This window comes from Nomascus leucogenys, chromosome 10 (genome assembly GCF_006542625.1).
Source record: "Nomascus leucogenys isolate Asia chromosome 10, Asia_NLE_v1, whole genome shotgun sequence".
Lineage (NCBI taxonomy): Eukaryota > Metazoa > Chordata > Mammalia > Primates > Hylobatidae > Nomascus > Nomascus leucogenys.
In genome coordinates this window covers 59,623,530-59,634,994 of record NC_044390.1, presented here as the reverse complement: position 1 = coordinate 59,634,994, position 11,465 = coordinate 59,623,530, and the positions used below count along the sequence as shown (strand labels likewise).

Genomic DNA, 11,465 nt, shown 5'->3' with positions numbered 1-11,465 from the left:
ATCCATCCGGGCCCGTGTCCCACCCTCCCTGGGTCTCATCTGTGCTCTGTGGAGGCCAAGGGTTCCCTCCCAGGGCCAAAGCCCCTGCTGCAGACAGACCCAGGCCCAGAGAAGGACGAGGCCTGGGTGCCGCTACACAGGATGCGCCTGCATGCTCCCCGCGCAGCTGTGCAGAGATGACCCAAGGCCTTAAGATTCTGAACTTTTATTTTCTGGCATGAAAAGTACAAATAATTAAACAATTCCATGTAAAAGTCTGTTACCGCGGCCAGGCCTGTGATCCCGGTAATAAATAGTCTAAACGCAACGCGAAGTGTTCTTGTTGGGTTTTTTTTTTTTTTTTTGTCTTTTGTTTTGTGTTTTTTTTTTTTTTTTTTTACAGTTTTTTATCACCTCCAACATGGACTCTGTCGTGATTTGAAACCTTCCGAATAAATAACAGGATGAAGGGAGGGGTGGAGGGGCTGAGCCCCCTCCCCCCTGGCCTGGCCCCTGCCCCCCAGGAACGTGGAAGACCCTAGTCCCCCTCCCCTGGGAGCCCTGGCCTGGCCCCCTGCGGGGAGGGGCTGGCCTCCAGGGAGGGGGCCTGGCTGGGCTGAGTTTTGGGTTTTAGAAAAAGTCCCCTCCCAGTCTTGGGGGTGGCAGGGGCCTAGGCCTCGGTTGGGGGGTGTGGGGAGGTGCCCCCTGTCTGGAGCCTGGCCCCCCCCAGGGTGGGGGACAAACCCAGCCCTTATTGCTCGGACGCCCTGCTGCAAGCTTCCCACGCGGATGTGCGTGTTCCCGAATGCAGAGGGCGGAGGGGAGAGAGCCCCAAGAGACAGCAGGGGAGAGGGGTCCCTGCCCTGCTGCAGGGGAGAGGGGAGAGGGCAGGGAGGACTTAAAACCACAAGAATAAATAGGTTCGTGTATCAAGAACAAGCTAGGGATTTCACCAGCTAAATAGGACTGAAAAATTCTCAAGACAAGAGCAAAAAGAATCCCACTGATGACCTGGACGTCGCTGGCCGTGGGGACTGCCCCGCAGAGCACACACCCCCGCGTGCCACTCGGCTACCATTACTGTTATTAATAATTATTATTACTTTAATGATTCCACTTCCCCTTTTATAAATAAATTAGGCATAACCATGTCTCGGCAAAACTTAAAGAAACAAAGAGAACATTTGTCGTTCCTTTAACTTGCAAACTGGATGAAGTAACAGAAATATACACGGATGTCCTTACAGGGCAACGAGGAGAATAAATAGTTAACATAGCAATAAGTTAAAACTACAAGAAGCTAAATTCAGCAAAAAAGTACAAGAAAGTTAACTGGTGCCAGTTTATGTCTTTTTTTTTTTCCTTTTTTTTTTAAATCTCTTCTGTGTGTTTTCTTTTTTTGTTGCTTTTTTTTTCCTCTTCTGTTTGTGTTTTTTTGTCGCTTTTTTGATTTTTTTTCTTTTTTGTTCCTTGCAGCAGAAGCTCCACAGACGTTTAATAACAACACCGGGAGGGGTGGGGGAGAGAGAGCTGGACAGTCAGATGGGGGCGCCATAGCCAGACACCAAACGTGGGGACACTGGGGGAAGGCAACTTAACTATAGCTGAAGTCGGGGTTTTGCAATTCTCAGTTCCGATGGGGCCGCTGAGTGGGGTGGGGAGCGGCGCGAGGGCTCCCAGGGGCTCCGGCCTGTGGCTTCTGTTGGAATTTTTTTTTTTTTTTTTTTTGTAAAGAAAGAAAACTAGGGCGATGTAATGTCCAGACAGAAGCCGGGGGCCGGGGCTCGAGATCGGGGGCTGTGTCCACTGCAATCTGGAAAGACGAAAAACCCAACAAACCGAAAGGGGATAGGTAGGTGACAAGTGGACGGGAAAGGAGTGTGGGGCTGGGCCCTTGGGCCCATTCACCCCACCCTGGGCCTGTCGGGGAGTGCCGGGGTCTTGCTGCTGGGGAGGCCCAGTCCTGGTGGGGGAGGCTCAGGGCTGGGCCTCTCCCTCAGCTGCGTGGGCCAAGGCCTCGGCCCAGGGGGAGGCTGAGCCCCGGGGACAGGGGTGTCCTTTGGCCTCAAGTGTTGTGGGGGGGGCTGCCTCCAGCCCACCGTGACGCCAAGGTGGAACGAGGTATCGTGTGTCTCAATGCATGTGCGCTGCGTGTGCACGCCTGTGTTCGTGGGCGCCAAGGAGACCACTGGGGGTCCAGGAGAGATCTCTGCAGAGAACCTGGGGGCCAGGGCGAGGGGGCCAAGAGGGTGAGGGAGCGTCTGGGGCGGGGTCTGAGGTGGGACCTCCTGCCTGGGCCTATGGGATGCTATGGGCATATGTCTGCATGTTCCTGGGTGGTGTTTGTGTTTCTCTGTGACCTAGTGTCCAAATTTGATGTCCAAATATCTATCGCTACATTCACGTGTGCACGTGGACAGGTGGATGGATTCGTGTGCCCACATCTGTGGTCTGTGTCCACATGGACGTAGCCCTAACTTCTGTCTCTTTCTGTCTATCCCTGTCCACGTGTCTGAGTTTGGCCAACCAGTCCCTTAACGCATCTGGGGCATGTCGCTGTGTCCGTCTGCGTCTGTCCGTGTGTCCCCGTGGTGTGAGTGTCTGCGTGGTTGTTTCTCTGTGTGGCCCCGTGGGCTGCCAGCCCCTAAGCCCTGCTCCCTGGGCCCCCCCACCCCCGCCCCAGTTGGTAAACATAACCTGCCAAAATATTTTCTTTTTTTTTTTTGTCTTTTTTTGTGTTTTTTTTTCAAGTTCAAGAATCCCCAGTAAAAATTCTCCACGAGGTCTTTTTCCCTTTTTACAAAAATAGAGTTTTTCTTCCCCTCCCACCCCCCTTTTTTTTTCATTTTGTTTCTGCTTCCAGCCCCACTGCCTGCTCCCCGCGTTCCACCAGGGGGCGCTGGGCCGGGGGTGCCCACACCCCTCCTCACGGTTCGCTTTTTTGGGGATTTTTAAACCTGTTCCTCCTACCCCAGGCCCCACCTAGGTGCTGGGGAGGCCTGGGCAAGGGGGTCTGGGAGGGCACCCCCTGGAGCCCCCCAAGCCATCCCATCGGGGGCGGCCGAGGGTGGGGGTGGGGGCACATCTCTGCATTCTTTTTAGCCGAAAAAAGAAACAAAAACCTTCACCATAAACCAAACCAACACGAGAGAGTGAACAGCCCAGCCTGGGGTGGGGGCAGGAGGATGGGGCGGGGGATCCCCGGGCACCCCCCATTCCCTGCAGACCCTCCCACCCCGGAGTGCTCACCCTGTGGCTTCCGCAGGGACGTGGGGCCCTCGCGTCATCCGTGGGGCTGCCTGTGCTGTCTCTCTTGGGCCCCTTCTCTCTCTCTCTCTCTCTCTCTCTTTCTCTCTCTCTCTCTGCTGCCCGGGGAGGGGGTGGGAGGGCAGGCGGGGTGGGCTCACGCCTTGTGCTGTTTGCTGGTCTTGAAGGAGACCTGCAGCACGCGCTCGCCCAGGCGATAGCCGTTCAGGCTGGCGATGGCCATGGCCGCCTCGTCATAGTTGGTCATGGTCACGAAGCCGAAACCCTTGCACTTGTTGGTGGTGAAATCACGGATGACCTTGACGTTGGTGACTGCCCCAAAAGGCCCGAACAGCTGCCACAGCACGCTCTCGTCTGCCTCCGGTGACAGGTTGTACACGAAGATGCACCAGCCGGCGCCCGCCGCGCCCCCCGACAGGCCCACGCCTGCCAGGCCGCTCATACCGTCGATGGCGATGGGCGAGAACCTGGCGATGAGCGACAGGGGACTACTTTGGGGGTCACGCGGGCTCTGCCCTGACCCCCCGCATGCTTCCGACCCCATTGTGACCCCTCACACCTTTATGACCCCTGACTGTGCCATGACCTTGGAATGGTGTGACCTCCTGCAATGCAATTTTTTTTTTTTTTTTTTTTTTTTTTTTTTTTAGAGACAGGGTCTTGCTCTGTCACCGAGGCTGGAGTGCAGTGGTACAATCATGGCTCACTGTAGCTTTGACCTCCTGGGCTCAAGCAATCCTCCCGCCTCAGCCTCCTGAGTTGCTGGGACTGTAGGCACCCTCACACCCAGCTAATTTTTTTTACGATTTGTAGAGACACAGTCTCACTATGTTGCTTAGGCTGGTCTCGAACTCTCAGGCTCAAGCAATCCTCCTGCCTTGGCCTCCCGAGTAGCTGGGACTACAGGTGCACCACCATGCCCCACTAATTTTTTTTTTTTTTTTTTTTTTCTGAGATGGAGTCTTGCTTTGTCACCCAGGCTGGAGTGCAGTGGGATGATCTCAGCTCACTGCAACCTCTGCCTCCTAGGTTCAGGCGCTTGTCCTGCTTCAGCCTCCCGAGTAGCACCCGCCACCACGCCCAGCTAATTTTGTATTTTTAATAGAGACGGGGTTTCTCCATGTTGATCAGGCCGGTTTCGAACTACCGACCTCAGGTGATCCGCCTGCCTCGACCTCCCAAAGTGCTGGGATTACAGGCATGAGCCACTGTGCCCAGCCATGCCCCGCTAATTTTTAAAATGTTTTGTAGAGGTGGGGTCTCGCTGCATTGGCCCGGCTGGTCTCGAACTCCTGGGCTCAAGCAATCCTACAGCCTTGGAGTTCCAAAGTGCTGAGATTACAGGTGTGAGCCACTGCACCCGGCTTTCCTTTTCAAATCATATATTTATTATCATCAACTCCATCTTCCCTGCAAGAGTTTGTTCCAGCCCCTGAACAACACCTAGTAAGCACTTGGGAGATGTCTGTTGAATGAATTAATGAAAGGACAGAATTGACTCCATTCACATTCCTCACTGGCAATCTGGCCCTCGGATTAAACCCCTCAACTGGGAGGGGAGGACCCAAGGGCCTGAACCATTCAATCCCGACCACGAGGAACAAACTACTCGCTCCTTCTGGCCCTCTTTGTACAGGCTGTTCCCACTGCTAGGAACTCCCTTTCCACTCTGCCTTTGTGTGGATGTTGCCTAAGATGGGAGCGGGGGGTCTCTGCTGCTGAGTCTCCATCACCCCTTCTTTTTTTTTTTTTTTTGAGACGGAGTCTCGCTCTGTCGCCCAGGCTGGAGTGCAGTGGCATGATCTCTGCTCACTGCAACCTCCGCCTCCTGAGTTCAAGCAGTTCTCTGCCTCAGCCTCCCGAGTAGCTGGGATTACAGGCACCTGCCACCATGCCCAGCTAAATTTTTGTATTTTTAGTAGAGACAGCGTTTCACCATCTTGGCCAGGCTGGTCTTGAACTCCTGACCTCATGATCCGCCCCCCTCGGCTTCCCAAAGTTCTGGGATTACAGGCGTGAGCCACCGCGCCCGGCCTCTGTTACCCCTTCTACTTCACAGCCCTCATCACCATTCATTTCTCAGTCTCCTCCCCCACTAGACTGAGACTGAGATCTTCTTTTACACTTTTTAATTTTTTTTTTTTTGAGATGGAGTTTCGCTCTTGTCGCCCAGGCTAGAGTGCAGTGGCGCGATTTCGGTTCACTGCAACCTCCTCCTTCCATGTTCAAGCGATTCTCCTGCTTCAGCCTCCTGAGTAGCTGGGATTACAGGCATGAGCCACCGCTCCCAGCCACATTTTTTAATTTTTGGAGACAAGGTCTCGCTCTGTCACCCAGGCTGGAGTGCAGTGGCACCATCACAGTTCACTGCAGCCTCCAACTCCTAGGCTCAAGCAATCCTCCCGCCTCAGCCTCCTGAGTAGCCTGAACCACAGGCATGCACCACCATATCAGGCTAATCCTTTAAAAAAAATTGTAGAGAAGGATCTCACTATGTTGCCCAGGCTGATCTCGAACTCCTGGCCTCAAGTGCTCCTTGCCCCTCAGCCTCCCGAAACACTGGGAGCACAGGCAAGAACCACCACGTCTGGCTTTGATGTCACATCTCTCAATGACCATGCTACTCCAAGACCCAGGCAAAAAAGACTAAGCCTGCAGCCCTGGGGGTGAGCTGAAGAGGGGTGCATCAGGGGCATGGATGGTGAGGGGTGGGGACAGTGGGGCGGGGGCACTGTTACCTCTTGACGCCGTAGGCCATGTTGAGCAAATTGTCCAGCCTGTGGAGGCAGAGGTGGTGGTCAGAGGTGGCTTCCAGTCATGCCCCCCTGCTGTGACACCGTCGGCCTGCCCTCCCCACCCCCACCCAATAGGCCTGCAGCAGAGCCCTGCCCCCGCCTGCCCGCTGCCCGCCCGCCCGGCTAGACACTGCCTGGCACGGAACCGTGGTCACTCAGGCACCGCCTCTCGCCTGCCCCGCCACTGTCCAGCCTGCACTGGCCTCCTCATCCATCCTCCCCCTCCTGGCCGGCGGGTCCCCTCTGGGCCCAGGCGCTGGGATCCCTGGGGAAAGATAACTCCTAACAAAGGCGACAGTAACTACCACAGCCAACATTCTCGCAGCACTTGAGGGGGTGGGTAACTTGCCCCGGCCACCCAGGGGCCCACAAGGGGCTTCCATGGTCTCCCCTTGGAGTGGCTACAAGCTTGGACTCCAGGTCCTGGGTTCGAGTCTCTGCTCTGTTTGGGCTGGGCAAACCCCAACACCTCTCTGTGCCTCAGGGTCCCCGTCCATAAAACAGGGACAACACAAGCTCTGTTCTCATCGTGTTGCAGAAGAATAAGGGTGTCTAGCACACAGCAAAGACTCATGAAATATTTGGTGTTATTACAGATGGGGAAACTGAGGCACAGAGCGATCTAGCCACGTGCCCGAAAGAGAAAGGGGCCACCAGAGCTGGAACCCAGTCAGATGACGCCAAAATCTTTAACACCAAGAATGCCAATCGTCGTGGCCAGCACACATTGAGGGCCTGCTGTATACAAGTGGCTGGCCTTGGCACCTGACAGATAGGCTCCTTGGCTCCTGTGTGTGCGCACCCTCCCGGCATCCCTCCCCGTCCGCAGGAATGGGGTTCAGGGAGGGTTGCAAGCTTGGAGACACCCGGCCTGGGGCCATCTGCGTGGGTGGCAGGGGGCTCACCGGAAACGCTGTGTCTGATGGTGTAGGGGGCCTGCGTAGCGCCGGGCGGATGACTGGTAGAGGTGGGTGAGCAGTGCCTGCCCCGTCTTCTGACTCGGGTTGTTCGCAAACTTGACTGTGATGGGCTCAGCTGCGCCCAGCGGCTTCTGCCCATTCAGTCCTTTGATAGCCTCCTCGGCCTCAATCCTCTTGTCGAAGCGGATGAATCCCACACCCCGAGAGACACCTGCCAGGGGGCGGGGATGTCCATCACGACGACCCTGTCCCCTCCTGTGTAACCCCACTTCTCCCTTCCCTGCTTCATGCCCTGGCATCTTGGTCGGTTTCTCCACGTTGGTCCCACCTGACTGACTTTGCCCAGCGCCCCCGCCAGGTGCACCCTCCTTGACTGCCTAACCTGTGACCTGGTCCACCAGGATGCGGGACGTGATGATGCGGCCGTACTGGGAGAAGAGCTGCTCCATCTCTTTCTGGCTCATGGTCTTGGGGAGCCCGCTGACGTACAGGTTAGCATCCCGGATGGATGCTGAACTGGGTCTGGCATAGGACACCTGGGTGAGGGGGTCAGACGGACAGGGGTGAGGCAGAGACCCATTTCACAGATGGAGAGAGTGAGACCATGTCTAAACCATCACAGAGTTGGCAGAAGTGACTCATCCGTCACTCAATAAGTATCTCTAGAGTTGTCACCGTGGGTGGGGCTGAGTCGGATATGGGAGAGGGGACATGGCAGTGGCTGTAACAACTTGGCACTGCTTGTATAGAGTAATGGGGACCTGCCACCTAGGGAGGACATGTCTCCCTGGGGTGACATGTGACCCCAAAGGGATCCTTGAATACCCAGCTCACATCACTATCACATGCTTGACACTCCATCAACAAACATTGACTTTTTTTTTTTTTTTTAAAGATAGGATCTCACTTTTTTACCTAGGCTGGAATGCAGTGGTGTGATCTCAGCTCACTACAGCCTCGACCTCTTGGGCTCAAGCAATCATCCCGCCTAAGCCCCGCAAGCAGCTGAGACTACAGGCGCCCACCACTACGCCTGGCCAGCATTTTTTTTTCTTTTGAGACGGAGTGTCGCTCTGTCACCAGGATGGAGTGCAATGGTGTGATCTCTGCTCACTGCAACCTCCCCTTTCCGGGTTCAAGCAATTCTCCTGCCTCAGCCTCCTGACTAGCTGGGACTACAGGCAAACCACCACCACGCCTAGCTAATTTTTTTTTTTTTTTTGGTATTTTTAGTAGAGACTGGGTTGCACCATGTTGGCCAGGATGGTCTTGACCTGTTGACCTTGTGATCCGCTCACCTTGGCCTCCCAAAGTGCTGGGATTACAGGCGTGAGCCACCGCACCTGGCTTAATTTTTGTAATTTTAGCAGAGACAGGGTTTCATCATGTTGGTCAGGCTGGTCTTGAACTCCTGACCTCATGATCCGCCCGCCTCGGACTCCCAAAGTGCTGGGATTACAGGTGTGAGCCACCTCCCCCAGCCTCAGCTAATCTTTAATTTTTTTTATTATTATTTTTTTTTTTTGTAGAAACAGGATCTCACTGTGTTACCCAGGCTAGTCTTGAACTTCTGGCCTCAAGCAATTCTCCCATCTCGGCCTCTCAAAATGCTGGGATTATAGGTGTGAGCCACCATGGCTGGCCTATTTTTATTTTATTGAAAGATGGTGTCTTGCTGTGTTGTCCAGGCTAGAATGCAGTTATTATTCACAGGTGCAATCATACTGCACTGCAGCCTCCAACTCCTGGATTCAAGCCATCCTCCCACCTCAGCCTCCCAAGTAGCTGGGACTACAGGCATGCACCACCACACCCAGCCACTCTTCCCACTCCTATGGAGAGTGGACCTAAGACACTGGCCCCTTCTCTTCCCAGCTACACTGGGCCCCCCAGGGACACTCAGGTCTTTAGTCATCAGCTCCCAAATGTCCCCAGTCTGCACCCCTGGTGGCACCTGCGTCCAGGTGCCCCACATGGGGATGTCAAGGGCACTTCGTACACAGCATGGGTGCCTCCAGCTCCCACCCACCTCCAATCTGCCCCAACTCACTAATGGCAACTCTGTCCTCCTAAGTGCTCATGTCCCCAGGTTCAGGTTGTTCTCGACACCTGTTCTTCACATGCACATCCAACCCACTGTAAATCCTGTAGGCTCCACCTTCCTCCTTATGCAGAATCCACACACTTCACCGCACTGCCACTGTCCCACCCTGGCCCAGCCTTCACTACTGATCTCCTGGACCAGTGTAGCAGCCTCCACCCTGGCCCCCCTGCTCCCATCCCCCACTGTCTGTTCCCCCTACAGCAGCCAGAGGGCGCCTGTGAACACCTGAGACAGGTCACATCCCCCCTCTGCTCAGAACCCTCTATGGCTCCCACCTTCCTCAGCAGAAAAGCCAAAGTCCTTTCCTTGGACCGCAAAACCCTGCACATTCTTCCCCATCACATCCTTGGGATAATGAGATGCCCTCATCTCCCCCTACTTTCTGCCCCAATTACTGTGTTCCAGCAACTTGAACTTCTCCCATTTTTCCCAAACACATCAGGCATGTCTCAGCCTCAGGGCCCTGGCATTGCCTGTTCTCTCTGCCTGGAACGCTCTTCCTCCTCTTCTTTCTTTGGGTCTCAGTTGAAACATCCTCCCTGTCCTCTCTCATCTAAATTTGTCCTCCCCCCGCCACCCCTATTACTCTTTCTCAAAGCACTTCTCCCAACTAGGAATTAGACACATTTTAGCACTGTTATCTGAATCACATTATTAATTATCGTCCAGCCCAACAATGAAACTCTCTGCAAGTGTTTAAAAAAATGGTGGGTCAGGTGCAGTGGCTCATGCCTGTAATCCCAGTGCTCTGGAAGTTCAAGGCGGGAGGATCAAGGGAGCCCAGGAGTTTGAGACCAGCCTGGACAATATAGCAAGACCCCGCCCCACCCCTGTCCCCCACCGCCACAACCTCTACAAAAAAAAAAAAAAAATAGCTGGGTGTGATGGTGCACACCTGTGGTCCCAGCTACTCGGGAGGCTGAGGCTGGAGGATCACTTGAACCCAGGAGTTAAAGGCTGCAGTGAGCTATGATCACACCACTGCACTCCAGCCTGGGCTACAGAGCAAGACCCTGTCTCTGAAAAAAAAAAAAAAGAGAAAAAGATGGACATGTATATTTATTTCCCAGAAACAGGGGTGAGTGGTGAGTATTGTAAAATGGGTGACAGAAAATTCTATTTACAAAGCAGGGAATATTGTGTGACCTTGTTTCATTGTGTGTTTATCAATGTCCTGGAAGCATGGTCGGGAAGTCCACCTCTCAAATGCTCAGTGGGTGACCTGTCGCCAGGGATTGGGGAAGAGGCTGGGGCGTGGTCATGAGCAATTCTCCCCCTTATGTCTGCCATATCTATTTTTCCTTCCTCCCTCCCTCCCTCCCTCCCTCCCTCCCTTCCTTCCTTCCTTCCTTCCTTCCCTCCCTCCCTCCCTCCCTCCCTCCCTCTCTCTTTCCTCCCTCCCTCCCTCCTTTCCTTCCTTCCTTTCCTCTTTCTTTTTCTTCTTAAGTGAGGTTTTGGTTTGTTGGTTTGTTTTGAGATGGGGTCTCGCTGTGGTGCCCAGGCTGGAGTACAGTGATGCAATCATGGTTCACCGCAGCCTTGACCTCCCGGGCTCCAGCAATCCTCCCACCTCGGCCTCCCACAGTGCTGGGACTACAGGTGTGAGCCTTCGTGCCCAGCCTCTATTTTCTATTTCTTCTAATTAACCTCTTGATAGATAGGGGTCATTGTCTTCTGGCTTTTGTTTGGGACAGTGACTTGAGACAGTGAGTTGTGAGAGTGTATGCCTCCATTAGAAATAACTAATTAAAGCTGGGCACAGTGGCTCATGTCTGTAATCCCAGCATTTTGCGAGGCTGATGCAGGCGGATCACGAGGTCAGGAGATCAAGACCATCCTAGCTAACACGGTGAAACCCTGTCTCTACTAAAAATACAAAAAATTAGCCAGGCGTGGTGGCGGGCGCCTGTAGTGCCAGCTACTCGGGAGGTTGAGGCAGGAGAATGGTGTAAACCCAGGAGGCAGAGCTTGCAGTGAGCCGAGATCGCGCCACTGCACTCCAGCCTGGGCAACAGAGCAAGACTCCATCTCAAAAAAAAAAAAAAAAAAAAAAGAAATAACTAATTTAAAAATGAACAAAATAGATAAAGCAGTTTGAGAGTGAATGAGGGGGCAGGGTCTGATTAACGCAATTTTGTGCACCTGGGGTTCTCTAGAAAAAAAGACAATCACATCAGCCACTGTCATGTCCATAATGGTGATTTTTAAAATCACAGCCATGCCAGGCACGGTGGCTCACGTCTGTAACCCCAGCACTTTGGGAGGCCGAGGCAGGCGGATCATTTGAGGTCAGGAGTTGGAGACCACTCTGGCCAACATGGTGAAACCCTGTCTCTACTAAAAATGCAAAAATTAGCCAGGCATGGTGGTGCACACCTGTAATCCCAGCTACTCAGGAGG

General features: G+C 54.0%; 2 protein-coding genes across 4 annotated transcripts in view; both read right to left on the bottom strand.

Moving 5' to 3' along the window:
• Positions 1–189: 189 nt before the first annotated feature.
• On the bottom strand, positions 190–2,445 carry LOC100594880 (basic proline-rich protein). Its single transcript, XM_030820795.1, is given in 1 exon segment — positions 190–2,445. A coding segment is annotated over 1 exon segment (702 nt). The 5' UTR covers positions 2,424–2,445; the 3' UTR covers positions 190–1,721.
• Positions 190–11,465, bottom strand: part of ELAVL3 (ELAV like RNA binding protein 3) — a 28,979-nt gene continuing 17,703 nt past the window's right edge. For 2 of the 3 annotated variants that reach the window (XM_030820792.1, XM_030820793.1), the window contains exons 4-7: positions 7,344–7,497; positions 6,947–7,172; positions 5,985–6,023; positions 190–3,734 (exon numbers count right to left, since the gene is read on the bottom strand). In XM_030820792.1, coding sequence (XP_030676652.1) covers positions 3,383–3,734; positions 5,985–6,023; positions 6,947–7,172; positions 7,344–7,497 — 771 coding nt within the window. In that variant the 3' untranslated portion in view covers positions 190–3,382. The remainder of the gene's footprint in view (positions 3,735–5,984; positions 6,024–6,946; positions 7,173–7,343; positions 7,498–11,465) is intronic. The other variant, XM_030820794.1, reaches the window with a different exon arrangement.